The following is a 25,078-nucleotide window of genomic DNA, read 5'->3' as shown; positions in this document are numbered from 1 at the left end:
GTAATAGAAATAACAGAACAATTCCCTTCTCCTCAACCCATAGCAATGGAGAAAAAACCTCAAGCATGGTCTACCTCAAATCAGCAAACGGGCAGAAGTTACGGGATTACCAATGGGATTTCCATCTCTGCTTCCCTTCACATCCCTACGACCTGAGCTTCCTCTCTGCCTACTTGTAAACCTACTTTTCAAGAGGCAAAGCTTGACCGGTATCTGGCTTTTACTGTGGTGAATGCTTTCCTGCAGGAGAGGTGTTTGAGGAGGATTCTGGTTTAGATAATGTTCCTATTCCTGGGGAAAAATTGGAGTATAGGTATAGGTAATGGAATGAAGTGAGCTTTTTATGGTTTCCTTCCCCAGCCGAACCTTGTTCCTCTATGATTACCTTTTTTAAATGATTCCCATCTCCATTTCAGAAATCCTAGGAAGAAATTAAAGGGGAAACAGAGCAGTCTCAGGAGCAGAGATCTGACTCAGGAGACCCAGGATTATTTTCCTAGCTTTATGATTCACGTGTTGAGCAAGTTATTTCTCCACTTTCACTTTATGTGTTTGTGTAACAACTAATACTCTCACCAAAGCAAGACACAGCAAGCTGACAGGAACTAGTAAAAATCATGGAAGGAGAGTACGGAGCAACCTCAGTGGTAAAAGTTGAAATTTACTCATGTCGGGTTTGCATGGTACATAAATAAGAACTGTCTGGAAAACACATGACAATTTTAATAGCAAGGTATAGTCCATGACTAAATCTATTGGTGGTAACACTCATGAAAACTTACCTCCTCTGTAAGGCACACTGACATCAAAGGAGTCAGGTGGCTACATATCATTATAATCATTTACTCTTTTAACTCTCCTGCCTGAGGAAGAGGTACTGGAAGGAACGGGTCCTAATTCAGAATTCCTCACATACCAAAAAAATCTAACTGACTTTGGGAGCAATGATTCCTCTATCACCTGTTTTAAAAAGGTGAAGGTTATCAACTTTCAGACATAAACATCTGGGATTTTGTTTTGTTCCCTCCCCCTTCAGTTCACTATTTATACCATGAATTCTACAAATGACATGGCACAAATACCGGCTTATCATTCCCCAAATCTAATTTTCCTTTACTGTTAGTGAAAGGATAAAACCCACGGAGCTTCTCTTCGTAATGCTTCTCATCAGTACACTAATAAATCATACTAAAGTAAGTAAAGCAATTGAGTTTCCACATTTTCCCTACTACTCGTTTTGATACAGCGTACCTGGATGCTTATTATCGGGTCTTTTAAGTATTCTATTATAGCTACTTCATCTAATCTACTTTCTCATTATGGCAAAATATTATCACAATCTTCTGTGTGCCTTTAAATTTACTGAACCCTATACCTGTTGTTATCTTTACAAGGTAAATTTGGAAAACCATGCATCACTAGTCACAAACACTATCGTTTTACCTGTAAAGCACGTATTAGAAACAAAAAACATTGTAGATCCAAATTCAGCAGACAAAGAAAGCTAAATCTTCACACAAAAGGCTAGGAAGACAAAGGTGGATTAAGGAAGAGGCTGGAAATGCATGCACTACAATCAGTGGGGTTCATGAAATCCTTTACCTTAGCTGTGTCCTGTCAGACTACCAATACCATTATGGACACCTGTAACGCTACAGTGATCATTGTCAAGCACGCAGGCGATGAATACAGATCCTGCAGATCTTTGTGCTGTTCTAGTGTACTTCACTTCACCTTGACCTTTACATACCTGATGTGAAGGAAACAGCCAACTGGTACACTGAGGTCAAGTCTCAATCACTCACATCTTTCACAGTCCATAGTAGATGTCTGAGGTGATGACAGAGAAGGCAGACAGCTTGAAGGCAGAGAGATTTAAAAATGCCAGTCTTAGTTTTCCTTAAACCATGTAGTTTAAGAAAAATCACCCAACCAAAAATCAAGGGTGTAGGCCTTCATCCCTATTAACTTCAGGAATCTTTCTTAAAGCTCCTGGGTACTCTCTACAACCAATGAAGAGAGAGAGGCTCCTTCGATGCCTTGCTTGGCTGAACTGCTTCTGGAGGCACCCATCTCTCTATTGACCAGAAAACTATATGACTGACTGCATGTGACTCTCCACTGACTATATCTAGCTATCTGGAGCAACTCCACTCTCTAGTAAGATGCCAATATAAAGTGCCTTCAAGTCAAACGGGATTAACTGAGGTTATCTTCATTTTCCAACATTTTAGACATAAACAACCCTATCTTGTATACAAAAAAGGCAGAGAGAGACAAGCACATACACCTTAGATAGCCAAAGTTTTGTCTTAGATCATTTGTATAGTAGGAACAGAGATTTTTTTATTTCCTGATTTGACATCTCTAAATAGTGATTTTCATCTGAAATGTAAAGCTTCAATGCAACACAAATAGTGCTTAGGAAAAAGTTAGAGTCAGTAAATACTATTTTCACCTATATTTAGGCATTTAAGCAAGGCTAGGTCTGTGCGCTATGCTAAGGGTGTGCAGGTAAACGTGAAGAAACAAGAAGATAGAAATATTTCGTTTTTTCCTAACTATCGGTGGTAAACATTGATTCTAAAGCCCAATCCTGTTTCCTGCTTCCACAGCTACATCAGTTTTAAAAACGACGTGCTTATACAAGGATGAAAGTCCACACAAGGATCATTAATCATGACTTTTTGAAAACAACTGCACTGCTAGTACTGCATATGAGCAGACCAGTAAAACTATGCTACTATCCTCCACTCATTCTCCCTTAATGTTCCCCTATTATGCATTTCATGTTTCTTTTTCCAAGTCTAGCGATTGACAAGAAGTATTATCTGTTCCTATCAGGGCTGCACAGTTGCGTCAGTGCTCCCCTCCTTGCCGACTGCCACTAGTAGTAACTTCTCCGGCCTGAGACGTCTCAAAAAGTTGGCAGAATTTTGCACTAAGCGTAGTTCCAAGTGGCCAGGTGCTCACATATAAATATTTCATTGATATCTTTTTGTTTAGCAACAACTCAAAAAAGCACAGATGGAATGAAATGAAACTTCAGAATAAATTAATTTCATACATAGACAAATCACACACTGTTTTATTACATACAAAGGAATGCAAACAGATCAGCTCTCTTTAAAGTTCCCTTTCATTCCTTTGTATTAAAAAAAAAATACTGATTGATTAGACAGCTTTCCAAAAGTCACACTGCTCTTTAAAAACTACAACTGAGATAAACCAGCAAAGCAGAGGAAGCCATTTTCATAATCCAATGTATATCTCAGTGGAGTCATTTATTAACGTAATTTCCTAACGGCTCATACTAAATTGATCACGCAGAAAGAGAAACTCACACCCCTTTCATGTTGATCATAAATCAAAACCAAATAAAAATATAGAAAAAAATTAGAAATGTCCAATAACAAATACCAGCTTAAAACACTTCTATAACATGTTTCAGGACTACAAAAGTACATCTGCATATACTTTTAAGTACATTTTTTTCAAAATACAATAATTATCTTCATCTTACCAAAAAAATCATTTTACTTTCTCTTTGTAGCACTCTACAAGTTCCAGAAACAAAAAATGGAATTTCATCCAGGCTAAATACATATCATAATTCTGTCTATCAGCTGTAGTCCACTTCAGAAAGAAGTGCAGCTGTATTTTGCAGACTAACAGTGAAATTATTATAAACTGTGGAGTCTTCTCATGTTCTAGGAGTCTGAACTGTGGGACTTTTTGATCGACTTTTTTAATGAACCTTTAACCATTCTTACGACAAACTAGGACCTATAACATACATCTCTGGGCAGACTTATTCATTAGCACATCTTAGGGCAGCATCAGGACCTAAGGTGATATGTTTCTTGGGAGAGACCAAATCTTTTTTATTTTTATAAGCCATACCAAGAAGTCTGTTCATCTCAGCACATAAACATGAGGATCACTTTGGAACAAAGTGCATGCATTTTCAAGGTCTGAAGCTGCATGATATGGGAACACAAACAATCAAGCACAAGACGCTGACCAACACCATGATATTAATAGTATAACTTTTTTGTCTGATAATAAGAACAGAAATGCATTTTACTCCAGGGGAAAGTGCTTGAAAGGTTTATTCACATATATGCATGGTTTATTCACATGTTACTGCACTTTAGAAAAGGTTCTCTTCTTACTATATGCTGGCACAAACGATGAAGTTGGCAATTCTCTGGATTGCTGATACTTATATTTAATATCTACAAAATAAGTAACAATATCATACCTACAGCAATCTTTCCTACATACTGCCCTCACGTGACTTCTGTTGGAACATGACAGGAGTCAGCATGCTGTGACCACTCACTATTAAGACTCTGAAGGTCTATGGTACTTCAGTGAAGTGATAATTACACAATCAAGATGCATGCTACCTTCAAGACACTGATCATAATCAGCATAAAGATATACTGGCTTTCCGTGATTAAATGATTTGTCAATCTGATCCTAAAGAGGATTTGTGCATCTACAACCCTACAGAAGACATGTAACTCCAACACATTTGCTTCCACAGCTGAAACATCTTAATGAAAGCAGTCTTTATTTTTCTAATTTACTTCTGAACTCTTCAGAGACACCATCAGACAAAGTTTAACACTTTTGCCTGAATGCTGCTTTCTGAGCCTTTGTTATAAGCCATGCTTAAGGTGAGAGAATTTGAGAAAAATAATTTCAGGCTTTCCCCATTGATTTGCTCTGTGCACTTGATAGTACTTCATAAAAGCTTGTTTCACTACTTCCTTTTTGAGTTCGATCAAGTTTTCACCTTTTCTCAGGTCAACAGATGAGGGGAAAAAACATTTAAAACAATAAAGTGAAGCTTAAAAATAATTTGTAGGGGCATGTACGCTACTCGAAGCTAACTTTCTGAAACTAACTTTTGAGCAATATACCTTTAACCTGCTATTATTGAAAACAGAACTCCCTTTTCTAAGCATTGTCCAAAAAGCAACAAAGGTTAATGTTTTTATAATATGGTACTTGTCTCTGTACTGAAATACTGAAGTACTGAAGTATCTTTTAACTTGGTAACATAAAGCAAATAAGACCACGTCTAATGTGAGCAATGCTTTTCATCACAGTACAACATCTGACAAGGAACTACAGTTTTGTTGGTGCATGCCTTAACTCTTCTCACGCTACACAAAATTCAGATTGTGCCTAGAAATTCAATCACAGTCAATTCAATCAAAACTTTTTGTTTAGTTACCTCTATACTAAAATGTTCAGTATTAATTTTTGACAAAAAAAACTAGAAGAAAGAATTTGATATCACATCTGCAGGAGAGTACAAATAACAGAAGATCGGCCTGAAGCAGCAATTTCTGCTTAGTGCATCAAACACTGTCCCTATTAAGGCTGCTTTTCACAGAAGCGCAACGCTCATGGCTTCTATGTAATTTCTTTACTTGAAGTAAGGACTTAATTCCTACCTGCTAAAGCAACTCCTGTAGGCAACTGGCAATGTCCACCAGATAGAATGTCCTATAGTCTACCTCGCTATAAACCAAAAACAGAGGCAAAACCATGAACAGGAAGCTGCAGAATTAATCATTATAACTTTTGCTCTTTAACCACTGCTCTTGACTCACTCAAAGCTCTGATCAGGCTGTTCAAAACATTAACAAATCCTCAGTTCTGGAATCAAGAAGCAGAAATAACAGGAAAAACTTTGCAAAGATGGGTATCTCAAAGAACTAGAACTGCTGCCCATAAAAGCAGGGAACACATTTCCAATAAAAATGATGGAAATCCTGGCATGTAGCATTCATTCCTAAACCAGACTGAGTGCAGCAGAACCAATACTGTAGTAAGCAATAAGTCACTGCTCCAGACCACTGGAGGATCACAAAGAAGTTATTCTCCAACTCAAGCCTAAGGATGATACAAATATTCTTATGGAAGTCTAGGGAGGATTAAAACAGTCAGGTAATAGATGTCTCAGTGTATCTAATTGTTCATCTGACAAAAAAAATTTAAGACTACTGACTCTCCTTGCTGAGTTTAAGAGTAATTATTTTCACACCAATACGTAGAGAATCATTCTGAAATAATAATCTAGAATTAAAACATAAATCTGGAGCACACCATATTTTAAAGTACATAGGTGTTTCCTAAAACTGTCTTAGATTATGTAAAATCTGTATTTTGCATTTGTACTTTTTATTTTGTGAGGAATTAATTGTGAAAGTAAATAATACCAGTCTTCTTCCTTATGGCACTTCTATTGCCAAAGACTTACAGTCTCTAAACATAAAATGTGATTTTCTTTCATATTTATTTTTTCAATTCCATAGATCCTGGATTGATCAGCTCTGAAAAAAATGGCCTATATATTTCCTTTTTGGCAATAGACTATATGACTAAAAAAGCAAGCAACACTCTCCCGCTTTTTCAGAAGGTTCCTAAGTGATTGCAAGTGCAAGGAGAGCGTGTCTCCTCCTCTGAGAGTCTAAGAAGAACAAAATTGCACAGGTAGCCCCTTCTTGCAGTGCTTTTCACCTTTACAGCGGTAATTCCAGTCTAAATCAATAGTGTCCAAAAGCTAGTGCACACTATAGACTATTATATATGAAGATGCCGCTCCTGACTCAGGAAGTTCCTGAATCACAAATCACTGAAGCTGTTTCACGGACAATGCTTAACCTAACTGTACACACCTCCTTGCTAGGTGCGCCACTGCTAACTGCTAGCAGAGGCTGACCGCTTGGCAAGAACGAGCCCTGCCCTGACCAGAATGGTTGCTCTTATACTCGTAGTTAACTTCAGCTCTGACCTACTAGGTTCCCGACTTGTCTCCGGAATCTGAGGAACCAAGGAAGAGACCTCAGATGACCTTCTTTTCTTCAAAGTGGAGTCTCCAATTTAAGGACCTTCCCCAAAAAGGTGCTATAATTTTCTGTAATGATACTTTGATCTTAGACCAATTAGCACTCATATGATCGAAATATTAATAAAAACCTCTCAAATGACTGATAATCTGTTTTCCTCACCCAGCACTTCATAATGAAAAAAAAAAACTATTCCAAATTCAAAGATCTCATTCTTCAGAAAGGTAGAAATGAATTTTGTCACTGAGTCATGACCTGCTACAAGCGTTACATACAGTTGTTTGGTACCACTTACTTTACTCTTGCAATGCTACTCCATATAAGGAATATGAACGCAAACTCTCACTTTATATTGAGTATACACATTTTAGTCTATTGGTTGCATGTGAATAACCTACAACTTAAAATACAGCTTTTAAGGATTATTTTGTTTATTCAGTTCAAATCACAGTGAGGGGAGAAAAATGGTAAATATCACCAGAAAGGACATCTACACATAGAGGGATAGAAAGACGATAAAGCAGGTTTCTACTGTTACTTTGTTAACCATCTCCATTTTGCTGTTTACATAGTTTAAAGAGAACAAGACACTGTAAATGAGAAGAAATGAAATATTTATTAAGAGCTACATTACAGAAAGATTCTACCATATGCCATGTCTGTTTTAACAGCTGACTGTCAAATGAAGCTCTGAAAGTAGTACTAACATCTACCAGCTGCTGGTACTGTCAAGTATATTTTATAGGACAAATCCTTACTGAACAGGCACAGAATTCCTTCCAGAAGGCATTGATTAAAGTTCATTTACTAAAATTTCATCTGTGATTTATTTGCAGAAGATAAATTTTACCATTGCTCTCAGGGCAAGGAATTAAGGTGTCTCACCACTCATCAGTAAAAGTTCTCACTTAGCTGTCAACTAAAACTAATTGTCCAAAGTCTGTTCTCAAGCTCTATCCATTTAAGCAGCTGCAACTGTAATCATTTACTTCTACTTCACTTCTAGTTCCTCTTATCTTGAGAGTAGTTCCTCTTTTCTCCTCTTACCTTCCTAAAAGGAAGGTTTATTCTACATAACAGCACTTTTCAGCAAAAGTCACCTCTAAATCTGTTTTTTTTTTTATTTTGTTTTGTTTTGATTTCCTGGAAACCTTTATTCTAGCTGGATTACTTATTGTTTGACAGAGGAATTACTAGCACCTCTGTGACACTGCTAGTACTGGGAAAGACTCCAGATTCACACCCAAAACCCCACAGATCCCATAGGGAGTCCCCACAGCTGGGAAGTCTAAAGAACAGAACCTCGGTATTTGGATACAGACTTCATTCAGTTCAGAACAGGAATACAGTCTTTGGTCCTGTTTGCAGAGTCAACAGGCAGCAATGAAGCACAAATAAACCCAAGGTAGTTCTAGACTAGCTAACTCAAACACTGACAGCAGTCCAGCAATACTGAGTTCAATACAAGACGGTAAGAAGTAGACTACAGTCTAAGTAACATAGGGAAACAGAGACAGGTATATTTTTCTAACAAACAACATTTTTGCTGCTGTGCCTGCAGCCAAAAAGTGTCCTGGGAACTGTTGTGCACCTTGAGGATTATCAACCTATTTTACAATCCTATAGTCAGCTTTGTGCATTTCAGTGTTGCTGTGTGTTTGCAAATATTTCCATCACTGAACAAATTTTATTTTATTTTATTTTTTTTTTTGAGATCTACAATGTGTGATTTCTTTTAGACAATCTGTGAATCTTCTAGAGGTGAGATAATCTCTCCCCCATGGCAGGGTCAACTCTACTTAGGAAGATATTTGCTCATGAACTGGTGCTATACTCTGAGCACATTCAGATGAGAAAAGTCGAGTAACTCACGGCCCGTTTTGGCTCACTGCCTCAATCTACCCAGAGGAGACTGATTTTTTTGATGTATTTGAACTAGGCAGAACTGAAAGAGAAATACTACTGAAGGTTCTGTTCTAATGTTATCTCCTTATCACCACTCAAAAAATTAAGGTCAGTATTTAAAACTACTATGTCTCACTAGCAGGTTGTATACGTCTATATTTAATATTTTCAGAGCAATAGTCTAATACAGATTTGAAAAGCAACTCATTGTACCAAAATGCTAGATACATTTTAAAATAATCTCTAAACTGTCCGAATTGTCTCCAGAAAGCACTAGCACATGGCTACACCGTTATCCTTATAGCTAGCTGAGATAATACTCATTATGTAATAGTAACATAAACCAATGGCAATTCACAAAAAAATAGTTGAGGAATACTTATTATTTACCCGTCCTGATTCAACTTACATGAATCAGTGGAATTCTGCTTTATTTCATGCTTTTTAAATTTAGAGTAAAATCATGGAACTCAGGTGAACAAACTTCGTTTTGCTATTCACACAAAGCAGAACACCAACCACTTTCTGAAAAGCTGAGACACTTTTCAAACATTCAGTTGACGTCTACTTTTAAAAAATTCTCTTGATTTTTGAGTTCTGTTGCAGGGAAAACACTAAAACTTCCTCAGGAAAAAGCGAACAAGAGCTGTGTGAAAGCCGATAAGAAGTATTATGCTTTAGCTTCTATGACCTTCGCTCATTCTTCAGCACTGCACGGAGGTACTGCAATTACATTTTGGGATATACTACAAAGCCTACAGCATGTTTTCTTTACTATCCTATTTCAGGCAGTAAGATAAATAGAAGTCTCCAGTTTTTGACCTCTTGTTTCTTCAAAAATGAGAGTACTACCCAATCATTGTTGATTCGTGAACTTCAAGAGGGAGGTTTGCATGGCACTTTCATTCACACGGCTTAATTTCCGTAGAAGCTGGGGGACGAGTGTCCCCCATTGAATGGCAAAATGTAAACAGCATGTATTTGCAAAAAAGGTAATTGACATAGTTTATATATACTTAATTTTTTTAATCTGCTTAAAAGGGCACTTTGTATTGCAGTTCTCTACTTATGTTCATAATCTGCCAAATTAAATCTAATTAAGAGTACATACAGATTGCAAAGAATGAATGATATTTTTGGGGTTTTTTAGCCTGAATCTTCATCTGTGATAAAATAACTCCAAGTGCAGTGTTTACTTCCTGTCCTGTTTTATCATTTGCTCTTGGTGTTATGTAAAGAGCTTAAAACAAATATCAATGTTTAGCTCTTATATAGCGTTTTTAATCCATAGATCTCAAGGCATTTTACAAAGGATAATCACTATCCTGCTTCAGATCATAAAAGAAAAAGCATGGAGACCTTCAGGGTGAAATTCTGATCTTGCTGAACTCCCACAGACTGCAACGAAGCTAGGATTTCACTTTACGTTATAGTACCACAGCTCAGCTAAAACGTTTGGGGTTAGCATTTGTATCCAGGACTGGGACTGGTATTGCCAGGTGCCAGAGCCTTCCATTTTGCCATACTGGCGGCCTGTGATTTGCATTCAGCAATTCCACATACCTTTTAGGAATCAGCCCATAGAGAATATAGTTTTCAACATAGTACCTTACTGAGCTTAACACTCATTAGAACGCCTCCTGTCCCACACAGGCAGCACTTACAAACAGCGTATTCTGCCTTCTCTTAGGTATCTCGCTTACAGCTCTGAAAACACTAAAGTTGCCATCAGTGCTGCAGATAACTGCAGTGAAGTCCTTTATCCAGGGCTTACTATTGAAATCAATACTGCTGCAGACAGACATAGCCCCATCAATGTCTAATGACTCCACTCAGGTGTCTCAAAATATTTGTACCTCCACACTTCACGAAATCCTCAAACCACCAGAACAGTGGTAACTAGATATGTGTCATCAAGCCTTCAGCATTCATCCTTTCTTCCTGCCTTTTAGATTTGTTTCTGATGCCCACTCTTTGCATCTTGCTCTAATGTAGATCTTAAACTGCAGACTTCCTTAACTCTAGAAGCTCACTTGAAACATTCAGACACTCTAGAACTAAGACCTCAAACTATACATATACTTATGCATAAGAACTTACAGGATCGGGGACAAAGACTGAAAGGCAGATTATCATCCGCCATACAAGTTACTGGAGTATTGATCTTATCTTAGTGAAACTGTTGCATGCTACTGCAGTACCGAAAATAAGCAGTAATAGTATCTCAGATATAGCAAAACATAACCGAAAATGTACTATCCAGATCTGAGAGAATTTTGTAACTTACAAATTCAGATTAAAACTAAGGGGTTGTTGTTTAGACATTCTGTATTACTCCATAGCACATCTCTGCAAGGCCACAGGCAATGCTCAAGCATTAGGTTTTAACAGATCATCTAATGAGATGACTGCGTAACTATGGAGCCAGGTAAGGTGAAGCCAGCTGACCTCAAGCACAAATATTTGAGGAAGAGCCATGATCTTCAGGAAAGGATTCAGATTACTTAAGTCCACAAAAATGCTCCAAGCGGTAAGGTAGCTGAGGAAGAGAAACATAGGCAAGTTTTACTGTTTTGCTGTCCAATGGGATAAAGGGAATCATTCTGTATTTCACTGTTTTAATCCACACCTTATTTTCAACAGCTGCTCCTGGCACCTCTTACCTTATACAAACTGCCTACTGTCTGAATTGGTACTTTCAGGAAAAAAGGAGGATATAAAGAAAGCAGAGATCATATATTAAACTTTTTCTCCTCAGATGCAGACTTCCTAGAACAGGACTGTCCTGCAAAACCACAAGGTCAGTCCTGTGGACTGCCATCATTCCCTACAACATTCGCCATACAGAGAAAGATGACAAACAGATCACAGCTCAAACGTGAAAAAGTTCACCTGTTCCCAAGCTTAGCTGGGTACAGATGAAGTACGAGTGCAGAAAGACAAATTGTAGCTCTTCAGATATTGCCAGACAGTTCTTTGGGCCTGCAGTTAGGTAGAATATATTGGAGCAGCCTCTAGGTTGCTCTAGTTTATGACAGGTCAGGCGAAAATTGACTTCATGCGGAGGAATAACAATTCACCTGTACGCACTCCTCCATACCCACAGGAGTCAAGAAAATAGTCCTATATGCTAACGCACAGCATAAATTTCTACAAAATGTTAGGACAAGGCCACCCTCTCGTGGCAACAATGCTGCATAGCAGGTGAAACAACCTGAACACTTCATAATAAAACTAAGGCAGTATGGCTGCCTCTTGAATGCATGATACTCCCACGCTCAAATTAAAACTCACATTAAATACAGAAAATTTGAATGCCCTTTTAGAAATATAAATCCAGATAAACCACTACTTCTAATTTACTGAATTAATAGACAGTCAGATAATGCCACTGTAATTTAAGGACTAATTTCTCCTGCATATGGCAGGGAAAACAGGACAGGAGGTTTATAATATTTCTTTTAAAGAGGAAGGATGAAACGTAACCTCAGAGCAGCAGCTGCTAAGATTACAAAGGTTTAGCCTGAATCATGTGCTAGCTTAGATCTAATTTATGGCAGTTGCCCTGCATAGAATTAATTTACCAGAAGCTGGGAGTAGAAAAGAACGTTCTTTTCATCCTCCTTTTTCCACATTTTTTTTCACCTGTAGTCTATGTTTTAACACTGCCAATACATTATCACGAAAAAGTGACACACAGCTTTCTGAATCACATCTAAAACATACAACATTTTCATTAAATGAAAATATTCAACACTTCAGCTGTGAAACTGAAATTTGTTTTATACCAATTGCATCCTACCACTTCACAGTTGTAACCATGTCTCTTTGCATGCCAAAGCTCCAATACGGGTCGCAACATGAGGAAGGAAAAAAAAATTAAATATTAGAAATTTGTTTGTATGTTTAGACTTCAGTTAAAAAAAAGTATACATTTTTCTTTAACTGCAAGTGTTTGGTGGAATTGGAACCACTACGTAACATTTTTTATATAAATAACATTTCTTATATATTCAGTTTTGTAACTCTGAAATGTAAGTTGCTTCAGTTATAAAAGGTGCAGAGATGCTCAGAATGAAATCACAGGTAAATTTCAGACAAATTCTGCAGTTTATAATCAAAGTCAGGGGCCAAAAACGTATCTGTGACATGATTCTATGGACTTCACCAAGTCCATAGAACAAATTCAGAATCTCAGGTGGTTCAGAACTACTAGGCACATACTTTCTTCTATTATGTTGAAATATACCCTTTGATCCATCTCCATTAAACTACTCAGTAAAATTTTTAAGAAGTGGCCTCAACTGAATCTCAAAATATTTCATGTTCCACTCACTGCATCTTTCCTGCTTGTAGATAGTAACTCAAACACCCTGCAACAAAAATAACAAACTGTTTTAATTCACAGTTGCAATACATAAACATGATGAGATCTGTACCTTGTTAATCCCGACTTCCCCACTCCAACAGTTTAAGTTAAATGTCACATTTACATAACATTTACATAAAGATTCAGTTTTGTTTATACAAAACAAGCCTTATTTTTGCAACATGCTTGATACTAATTCATTATGTAACAACAGACTGTTTTCTCTATTTAAAAAAGATTTAATTCTGAGAAGGCATTTGAGAGACTGCAGTTGCTCTGAAGCAATTTGGTATTATTCTTCATTATTGCCTGACCGAAATTTTATTTATAACCACCTTGGTTTTTTGGATATACTTATGCCTGCTACACACAGCAAAAGAACATTCAAAGAGCCTCCCACTACAATCCACAAGAGTTTAGCTGTAGACTCTTATCAGCAGCAAGACCGGGTCTCGCTGTTGGGATCTTTCTAGACGCTTCCAAGTATTACCCAGTTTTGTTATGCCACTTGAGTGTTATCAGTGATTTCAACACAATTAGACTAGTGCTGACCATTTCCAAAATTGCCGGCGTCAGCATACATTACAAAACTTTTCCATCATTTATGAAAACAGAGCTGTCAGAACTCTGCAGCATGGCTGGATGCAACTACAATATTTTATAAAAAGAGCTATAGCTCATAGCTCCTCCATGCAGGGGTCTCTATGGATAAATGGATTGCTATTCTCTTCTGTATTTTAGAGCTTTAAAATGATTTGCACTGAAAGCCTAAAGCCCTATACTGAAAGTCAATTTAAACAAGAAAGAAGAAGTCCTAAGCTAATGTCACTACCCCTTTATAGTGATATATATACTTTAACCTTAAAACTACATACAAATTAGACACAAAGCCATTCAATCATCTCAAGGTCTTACTACAGTTGCTTCCATTAGCAGCAAGACTATATTGTTGATAGCTGAATGTGCTAACAAACTTAACTTATTTAGCCACAAAATTTCAACTAAAGCTCTTCCAGAGCTGTCTGCTGGGTTGTCTCCAATACATTACATTTGCATCACAAGATTTACAAAAGGCTGTAAGAATCACTTTTTGTTCTTCTTACCTCCTTGGCTATGGAGGTAAAGTAATATTTCCCATGCACCCCAATTTTGTCATTGTTGTTATTGTGGGGCCTCTTTGTCCAGTGGAATGTTTTTGCAAAGTAACTTGGAAATATGTGTTAGTCTGATCGCCTCTAGGAGCTTGCTTCACAGTTGGACACCCTGGACTGAAAATACTTTTTCTGCTATTTTCACTGGCTTTATCTGCACTTCTCCAGAACAGTACAGTGATCCAAGACAGTAAAGACTGGGGAATAGCTGCAATAGCCTTATGCCCTGCTAGTCCTTGCAAGGACCCAAAAGAGAATGAGAGCACAGTAGTAAGATGTCTGAGCGGTTGCATATATCCTATACACTCATACATACCGTAAGGCCCAAATTTCACAGGCAACAGTGAACCCCTTCTGCATGTGACAAACATAAGACACTAGGATCCTTCCCCAGGAAGTATATCAGTAGATGCAAATGGAATAATGCAATGTGCCACTCACATATTTGGCAGTTTATGCAGTGTTACATCAAGCAGAACTCTGCATGTTAGGTTTGCACTGCTTTGGCGGCTGGGGTTAGACAAACCATTTTTCTTCATCCAGATGCAGTGCTGCTTAGTCGATACAGCACCTTTGTGCCAGTGCTGTTACAAGTGAGAAGAATGACCTCGGACATAAAATTGTTATGGGCATGCAGTGGGTAACACAAAAAACAGTAGTGCTTCTTCCGTGGGTCTCATATAGATGCATTGGCTACATACACTGTATCAAACACATCTGTTTCAACGAGTCATCCTGGACTCTGAGGCAATACTGGTACAAAGAGACTGTGCAAAATTACTTAGAATTAACCTCATTTGGAACAGACTGGCCAAACCCAGACAACACAGAAATTGCCCTTAGGGCATAATGTTGTGGTCCTAAGAGACCACAACATTCTGTGTTTGCTTTTCTCAGCTCCAAGTGTTTGAAGGAATGTGAGGGCAGTGCTGTGGCCTGTATTTATGGCATAAGATTGAGGCTACGTGTTAACAGCATGGCCTGAAAAGACAAAAGTGAAGTCCTGAAAGTGCAAAACCACTGGGGCAATACTAGTGAACTGTGTAGGGCACAGGAAGACAAAGCTGATGTAATGTTGTCCATACCACTTCTTGGAAATGGCGGATGGAGTGAATGACCCCCAGAACCACACTCAGGTTTTGTTCTAGAGGAAACTATTTAGTTTGCTCCAGAAGACAGTTTGGAAGTATATTGTCATTTATGCAGTAAAAGGATGATTAGGTGACCAGGACACAGTGTAAACTGAGAAGTGAAGCTTTTTGACAGAGCAGACATACCGAAAGAGATAAGAAAAAGGAAGCATCCCTGTGGGACTTCACATCTAGCGACTTCAAAGACAGAAGCAGTTATCGAAATACCTCCATCAATCCTGTTGCAAGAAAGGTGGAATCTCTAATGCTGTGCTGTCCAGCCCAGCTAGAATGTCAGTAATATTTTACAGGCAGTCATGTTCAGAGTAGCAGAAAGGCTGTGTACCATCAGCTCTGCTATTTAGCTCTCAAAGGAAGGTTCACCTTTTAGGCTCTTTTCATTTTGCACTCCAGCAGGAAATCTGCATCTGCACTGGAGCACAGAATCACCATGGATCTTGCCCAGGAATAGAGTTAGAGGAAAGGTGTAATACAAAGTGGAAGAGACTGTTTGCATCAGATGTTGACTTTACAAGACCTTGGCGCACTAGAGAGAGGAGGGAAGTTTGGATGTTTGATTTTTTCCACAGAGGTAGAAAACAGTGATAGCAGAACTGCTGCTTTCTTTACTGTTCTCACTAAACAGCAGGAGCATACATCTCTTAAGCCGGGAATAGCTTGAATATTGTTGAGGGCTTCAGTGAGCAACTACACTTCCATGGGGGTTACCGTTACATAGTGACTTGTCAGCATCTCAGTAGAGAATTGTGATGCCCTTTGGAAGAAAATGTCTGCATTTTAAAGAGAGTTTAACCTCACAGGAACTCATCTCAGCAGCACCTTTCTGAACAGAGTAGCTAGGAAAAAAACTGATTGTTTAATTTACTGAGCAAAACTTTTATCAGTCCAGTAGATCATTCATTATCATTATTATTCTGTTAGTCTTCTGGATCGCACAGAAATATGTGGGGTCCTATCATACTCCACAGAGAATGAGAACAGGAGATGAACTGGCTGATGAACAGATTTTTCCCTGTTATCTTCTGTTTTTTCAGCAGAGAGCCAAATTTAGAAACTTAATGCCTCCTTCTCCATGGGACTGTTGTGCCCTGACACGCAGGTGTGTCCTGGTTCTAACCAAAATCAATAAGGGTGGCAATACATTTACTGAATTTTGACCCCAGCAGACAAACTTTGCCTTGCTTCCTGTGATAAAATTAGAAAATGGGATGGTTTTGAAGTCTTTTATCTGAAGAACCTCTATACCAGGAAATAAGCTAAACTTAAATAACCTGAAGCTCTAAATAAGCTGAAGTTACTAGGAAGCATGGGGTGAGCAGTGAGTGTTGGCAACAGATGAACACCTTTAGGCGGTGTTGGGGGTTCATGATCCTGCAGCTTTTTGCAAAGCCATCTCTGTGCTGGAATGAAGATGATTCACATTTTTTCAAAGGTACAGCAGTGCTGCAAGGGTGGAGATTTTTCAAAAAGACCATGCCTCCAGGAACTGTAATTCTTCTCCATTTCCCTGGTCAGCATTGCCCTAAAGGGAGCATTTTTTGGCATTAACAGAATAAATATTCTCATCTGTTCAAGTATTTATTTCATTCAATGCCCTGTTCTCAGCATTGGATGAAATGCTTGGATAAAATGGCTTCAGTGAGCGAACAGCACTAGGCAGCTTCATTCTAGCTCGATCTCTCACAATAAACTGCTACCTCAAAGGCTACTTTTATGCGTTTTGAACTCTGACAACACACTCATCACTCTGTTCTGAGAATGCCTGAATTTAGAAAACACATTTTTTCCCCGTAGCGACAAAGAAAAAATTATCTGTTTGTATTTTACTTGTGTGATTTGTATAGCTTTGCTTAATAATCTTGCTGACCCTAAAAGGAGAAGTAACAATTACTTTCTTTTACGTCACAATGTGAAAACAGTGGGCAAATGGTGACCTTCCAAGTATGGTAGCACATTTTTAATGGGTAGTATGAAAACACAGTTTTCATCACGAAATTACTGATTTTTTTCTCCCATGAATTTCCAGGCTCCCTAGGTAAGAGTATGATGTAGCTAACAAATATTCAAGGCCCACACCTTGAAACAATTATATTCAATAGCACTTGAATTTCACAGACAGCAGTTCCTTGATGCTAATATATTTCAGCACACAAGCAACGCTATTAGAAATCTAGTCGTACAATCCAGGTCAGTTCAAACCTGTAAACACCACCGTTACTTTCTTTTTAATATAATACGTACTCTTCCATAATATCAAATACAAAAAAGATGGGACTTTAAACCTTTCTGAGCTTCTTAAATCCTTATCAGAAGCATAGTTCAAGCCACAGCTAGACCCACAGAAACGAATATATATTTTTGCTACAAACACAGAAGAATCTGTGTAGCTCTAATCCTGTGTCACACTGTGTATTAAGCTTCACTCAAGCAAGCCATCTATTGCGTATGCCATGGTATGTTCTATCCCTTTCAATTAGCATTCTAATAAGTAATTTGGCATAGTGCATCCTTTAAAGCTGAGACTATTTTTTACCTTTGTTGGTCCTATATTTGAAAATGTCACACTTTGCTCCCTGCTCCACTGTGGGCTGGTGTACTTGCACTTAAAACAATGCAGTATCTCTTTAACATTTCAAATCTCACGATTCATAGATTTTTATCCTTGCTGCAACTGTTATTTTTTCTTTGTATTTCACATCTAGAAGCCCAATCAGTGAAGGGGCTCTTTTGTAACAGGTTCTATATCAGCACACAAGAGAAGATCTGTAGTTTCTCAGAGGCAGAGACTGTCTAAATGGACAAAACCAAGAAAGGTAAGAATTTTCTAAGGGTCACATGACAGATCAGTGGCAGAGATGCAAACCAGATCTTCTGCTCCCTGACTCCTCCTCCACCTACTAAACAGTGGTTTCTTTTCACTTAAGGACAATTAAGCAAAACTCAAATTGCTATAGCAGAGGTAAACAATATTTGCTCCTTAACAGAACAGTTACAAAGGAAGTGCCTACTGGTTCTCCAAGTTATTAATAGGGAGAGCGACAGACTAAGAATGAAGTATTACTAAAGGTATCTCTAAGGTTAGAGCAACATGCTCTTGCACAGGAGCCACAGTGGCATTTGAAATGATGACATATTAGTCAAAAAAAGAGAACATTCAACTCATTCAAATTCAGGGCCTATTTGCACATGACTAATACAATCTCCCCATGATGTAAAATATCGCAGTACATAAGAATAATATTGATTACATTCTTCACATGAAGTAACTGACTACATCTCCTGTGACAGGTGCATAACCAGTGGGTCAAATTTAGTACATCAACAGTTACTATGATTTTATTCTTGGTTAACAAGTTATTTGTATTCCCAGGAGATTTTGTTGTGTACAATATTCCCTTTACAGCAGTAGCATATTTTTGTACAAAGTTCTCACACAATGAATAAAAATCCTTTATCTGCTAGTCTAAATATAGATGTGACTAATTTTGTAGAATTGATACTGAAACTTAAATATTCATTAGTCTCAAAACTATATCTACCTATCAAAATGGCATATCTGTTAATGATATTGACAGTATGGCTTCAGTGAATAGAGCTGTCTGTTAAACACAGTCATATTACCTGCAAAGAAACATATAAAACAACCTTAAGGTTGCAAAGTCTACTGCTCAAAAGTTCTGAAATGTCAGGATAAGGGTTGTGCAATCTTAATTCACATCCCCTTTCCCCTGTAACAAAGAGCTCATGTGATCTCACAGAATATTTTTGTGTTCCATTTAAACCACAAAAGCATGGTGTTCAGTAAGAGACTAACTAATATTTCTTCCCCTCCAGGTATGCTCTTAACATAATACGGAAATATATTTCCTCAAAAATGACTCAAACACTTGTGCTGAAATTTCCTGAGTCAGGTTTTCCCTGAATGCCTCCTCTAAGAGGTTCCTTAAGAGTTTGTCATAGGGCAGATATTTAGCTCAAATAGTTAAAACTTCCTCAAACTAATATATCAATGGAAAAGGAAAGGGGATCTTGCCATAGAAAGTATCAAGCAATATTTAGTACACATGACATTACCATCTCTACTAATAACATCAGAAATGTTCAATATTGAATTGCAATTTAAAATAATCGTTAGCTCACCTGACCAGAAAGCGATGTAGCCCTACATCAAAACATCTGTAAGAAGAAAAGATTCAAATTTAATTATTAAAAAAAGCTACCATTATACAAAGATAGTATTTCAAAATAATCAATAACATATAAGATAATTATAAAATTACTAGCATTCATAAAACAGGAGAAAGAAAAAGCATAATATACAATTTCCTTTAATTTATACAATGATGTATGTGAAATTTAACATAATACCACAAGGAAGGATTTAGAGTCACTTAAAGGAAACCTCAGAACTTCCTTATCTGAATATTTCATCTGAAATTTTCAATAAAGTAATAACATTCAGAGTAATATAACTCACTGAAAGAATAAATACGAGTTTAGACATTGTGTTACTTGAAAGAATTATTTTAACCATCCCCATGGTCTGCATGCTTCCTGTCTTATCCATGCAGGCACATCTGTTTACCGAACTACTCTTTCCTTCTCTTTACCTGCTCCGTACTACACTAAAATGCAAGGGATTCCTTTAATTTTTTGCATGATGTAGAATAATCAAACAGTGTCCATATGCCTCTCTTTTTCAGATACACAGAACATACTGAAAAGCGGATTTTGCAAGTGTTTTCCTTCAGATCTGTTAAGAGAAATAACTGAGGACCTTTGACAGCAAGTACAAGTTAGACCACCCCAAGGGACAAGAACTGTGCCTAAAAAATTTCACAACTACAACATACATTGACACTTTAATGCCAATGGTTCTTTCCATTTTCTGTTTCCTGCATTGTTCAGCCAGTTCAAGAGTCAAACTCATGAACTAGGTATTAGCAAATCCTTAACACTGCAGAAAGACTAGGCATCTGCTGATTTTCCCCAAGCTACCCAATATCTAAGTGTGGGGGTGTTGGGGGGGGGGGGGTGTTTTAGTTAATCTCAGATTAACTGTGCGCATAAAACATTAACATGTTCCACTTTTGCCATTATTTCCAGTGCTGAACTTACTCACAACCAGGCTTACGCTCTGTACACAGAATCTGAAAACATTTTAAACAAATACTAAGCTCTTGAGCAGCCTATTCCAAAAAGACTAATCGGTCATCTGAGTACATGATTTTATTTTAATAGTACTACTCGCAGTGTCCTAGTTCCTACGTAAAGCAGCAAGAGAAATCATGGGATGCTGTTATGAATGGAATCGGGGTAGCAGCAGACACATAATGAGCTGTAGACATTCTAGAAGTTAATCAGAAAGGAATTTCCATTGATTTGTCAGCGTGGAGAGGAGGGGAGCAAAATTCTCTTTCCACCATGAGGCAGCTTTTTAAAAAGTTTCTGCCAAGGACTGAACATGGCCATCATTAAATGTATATTTTTATATTCTTTCCCTAAAAGTATTCCCCTTTTCATATTACTGTGTAACTTTAGTGTTGCAGTGAACCCTGTTCACTACTGCTCTGTATTCCTCCTACTCAGATACAGATTGTAATTTGCTTCCACTCTTCACTAAAACACTCAGTGCTGTACAGGCAAAGTCTTCTGTTTCAGTTTTGTCTCCAGTCCAGACTTATAGTTCTTGATACTTTTGTATCTAGAACCAAACGCTTTTATGTGTTTGTGCTGGGATGGGAGGAAGGGAAGTTTGCATAGTTCCAGAGAACAGCTGTATGTTAACCAACTGTATTAGACTTTTAAGGCAAGCTCATTTTTTCAACTAATACTGACTACTTGGCATGGCAATTACCAAGTCTAACATCATCTCTTTTTCTGCGACTGTAGCTCATAAAGAGACATAATAACAACAGAGTTTCTCGTGGACAAGGACGCGGACCATAAAAACATGACGACTTTCGACACTGAACTGAAAGTCAAGTGACTTGGCTGAGAATGGGCATGGAGACTGCACGGTACTGCTCAACTGCGATGTTCAGAACAGCGCTGAAGTAGACTGTGGCGGATAAAGCCGAGGCAAACAACGGATTTAACGAGGAAGGGAGAAAGGATCAGTTTACTGCTTATGCACCACCTTTTCGCACATTTTTCACACTTCTCACAATATGATAAAACTTGGTGTTAAAAAGATTTATAATAGGCCATTATTTCATACTGGCTACCTCTATTAAAATATTTCTACAAAATCTTCAATGATAAGTATTAAAAATGAACATAGAGAGAAGCAATTTATTAGAATAAATTAAAAAGGAGGAAAAAAGATCAGAACCTCACTTCATATACATCAGTATAGATGTACAGATCCCACTGTTCCTCAGTTTGATCTCGTACTGATATATTTCAATTATCTACATAAGATTCTGAATTCTCAGCCATGTAAAGTAGTAGTAAATGAAAGAAATAACTTCACTATACTCAACAGAATTACGAGAACATACAGTAACACGGGCATAGATCTTAAAGAAACTTCAAGATAGCAAAACTGAGTAGTTTCAAAACCAAAAGCGACAATGTTGAACAATCTCCAACTGCAAATGAGATAACTAGTTGCATTACTCAAGGATAGAGATATTGGATCCATCCTTTTTAAACACCTAAAATAAGAACAGAGACATTCTACATGACACACAGACTGGAAAACTGCGATTCCAGGAAGCTGGTTCTGACAAAACACTACCACAGACACTTTGAACTGTTCTGCTTATTGCATATTTAAATACATTCTGCATTTGTGTCTACAAGAAAGTGAACTGAAAATATAATAAAAAAGCCAGAGAAACAGACCTGGTAGATGTAATTACTCTGTTCATTCTGAGATGGAAATAAAAAAGAGAAAAAGAGGGTCTGTGTATTTTAAAAGTTGGGGGAAAGATAGGCACTTTAATAAATCAAAAAAGAGAACTAGTTATCACACTGCATTTGTTTTAATAATTTCATTATCATCTTTTCAACATCACAGGAATTTACCTATCTGGCCCCCACAACTAACTTGATAGAATTAAACCTGCCACATATGTAGCAATATGGTTGTCTACATCTTATATATGCACTCATATTTACTTGAAACTGCAACGTAATTTATAATCAACCTCATACAGCTTGTTCAATGCTGAGCTCCACTGCAAAACATTGCATTTATTTGGTAGCCCTTGCCATCTCAGGGTGCCTCAGTTACATAGGAGGTAATTTCATGAACGCTTTTTGAAATCCTCTAAACATACAAATGATTTTCTGAGAGAAAAGTTTCAATTAAAACCTAAAATAAAAAGGCAAAGGATATCCACTGCAACATAAGCAAAAAACAAGTTGCCAGATAAAATATCTATACTGTTCAAATGTCAGTAACGCAATATATCATTCTGATTTTTAGAGACAGCGGGCAAAATCTAGTTCTAGTCTTTCTGAAGGAGGGAAAATCTTGACTAGTCATTGGAACAACATTGGAGAGATACGCTTCATTTCATAGTCATGTTATTCATTGCAGACTGTTTGATAGCTATTTTCCTTATAAAAATACCTCTGACTCTGTTCATCTGAAGGGTGGAAGTTCTGAATCACAGTTCTGTAGGCAACCTTAATATGTTTTTTAAGCATAGACGCTCTAGCTATTGATTGCAGCAGAGTGCAACTACACTCCCCCAACGCCCAGTCTCAAGCCCAAAGCGTGGTGGAGTACAACTACTCTCCTCCCTTATCTCAGGCTCCAACTGACCACAAACAGCTGACAGCACCCAGGGCTGACCAGGAGGAACTAGGTGATACTAGAGGCAAGTGGTGAGGCCAGAAACTGGCATGAGATTAGCAAAAGGGGGTATATTCTCCCCTATACAGCAGGAGATCAGCAAAAAAGGCGCATCTCCACACCAAACATTGTATAACCGTGAGTCAAACTCCATGCCCATAAATAGCACCGCAGACTAAAGCCCATCGAGCTCTCCTGCATAGCAGCTGGCTACACAGCGGTGAATCCCCCCTTGAACTGGGGCACCTCTCAAGGTTACTCCTGAAGGTCAAGAGACTCCTTACCTGAGACAGATCCTCAGTAAGAGACTAACAGCATGCTGAAACTTTGCAAGCTTTGCTAAGTTGTATCTCGGATTGACTTGTGCACATAATCCTTTAGACATAAACCGTCGACCAAGTCTGGGACTAAGGAGGAGTTTGGAAAGTAAGGGAGTCCACTTTGAACCCCATGACTCAACAGGAGGGTCTCCTTGATGATTCTGTCTGACCTCTATGCAGTAGACAACCAAGTGAACCTTGCCATCAAATCTCGTTAAACCAGTCTTACTTAACCATTGAGCTTTTTTTAATCACTGCCTTATATCAATAAAACATATTGCTACTTCTCTCTTATGAGTGAAGTGCATTATTCCTCACTCATCCACAACACTGATTCATTTTCACAGAAGAGTATACCTATAATCCTTAATAATTTAATTCATCTTCTCCCAGTATGTTAACAAGATTTCAGGGTAGCCAACAGTAAAATCAACAAGGCCCTTTTCCAAAATATTATCTTTGCAATCTCTGTCTGCATACATACATCTTATCCTCAAGGTACATTTTAAAAGTGATTCACAGAACCGCAGTTTCCGATTTGAAAGCTAAAGGCACAACGCAACAAGCCACCTCCAAATTTGCATTCAGCACAAAGCTTAGGAAAAAAAATCCCATTATGTAGACAAGATAGGAAAAGGCAGAAACGCTTTGGTGTGAACCTCAGTCTGCGTCAATAGCACATTCACTGAAAACGCAGTGCTGATGATTCCCTGGGACAAAGTATCAAGATCCTCTTTTAGTCCCAAGGATGCAAAAGGCATATATACATACCTGAAAGCCAAACGAACAAAACAGGGATGAGTTTGTCCATGGTCATGCTTTCCACAAAGCTTTGCCTTCCTTTACCTTAAGTTTAAACTCAGGGTCCCTAACAGTGAGGTTTTGCAACATCTCTATATACTTCCTCGAGTTCAGTGAAATTATGTCATCTTACATCAGTTGAGGATCTGACCCTACATCTCTCAAAATTAATACTTACTAGCTGTGCTAAAGAGCATGCATTGAGATTCCATTGTGCTGGCCATGTCACTACAAGGCTTCATTCTGAGAGTGGATTCCCGAAGACTTACAACATTAGGTAACACCCAAAGATAAAAAAATCTAAGTGCCAGGCACATGTCAGAATCATATGAATCAGTTTAACGCTAAACTCATTATTGATACCATGTCTTTCCATTAAAGTATTTGAGTTGCCAAACTCAGATTTTATTTTGTACATATATTTTTTAAACACGTGCCGAAGAGAAACTACCACGGCCTTGCTTTTCGTCAGTCTGTCCCTAGGACTGATAGGTGTATGCTATTCCTGGAAGAAAACACAGCAAGTCATGCATCATGGAGCATAATCTGGGAAGTGTTTGGCTAACCACGCATTTAAGCAAAGAAGCCTGTTTAAGCAGATGGAACGTCATCATTATGTAAAGCCTCATGCACAGACTGAAGAGAGGACGCTTAAAAATAAAGAAGTGGGAGTTAATTATCATCTGATTTAGCCCAAGACAAAAC

At 37.9% G+C, this 25,078-nt stretch overlaps 1 protein-coding gene across 5 annotated transcripts in view; it reads right to left on the bottom strand.

Annotated features, from left to right (window-relative positions):
- Positions 1–25,078, bottom strand: part of HHAT (hedgehog acyltransferase) — a 198,279-nt gene that overhangs the window by 114,383 nt on the left and 58,818 nt on the right. For all 5 annotated transcript variants that reach the window (XM_068939741.1, XM_068939740.1, XM_068939742.1 and 2 more), the window contains one exon: positions 19,586–19,621. In XM_068939741.1, coding sequence (XP_068795842.1) covers positions 19,586–19,621 — 36 coding nt within the window. The remainder of the gene's footprint in view (positions 1–19,585; positions 19,622–25,078) is intronic.

This window comes from Struthio camelus, chromosome 3, assembly GCF_040807025.1.
Source record: "Struthio camelus isolate bStrCam1 chromosome 3, bStrCam1.hap1, whole genome shotgun sequence".
In the NCBI taxonomy this organism is placed as follows: domain Eukaryota; kingdom Metazoa; phylum Chordata; class Aves; order Struthioniformes; family Struthionidae; genus Struthio; species Struthio camelus.
Note: the sequence above shows the minus strand (reverse complement) of the source record. Positions and strands in the feature narration are given on the sequence as shown.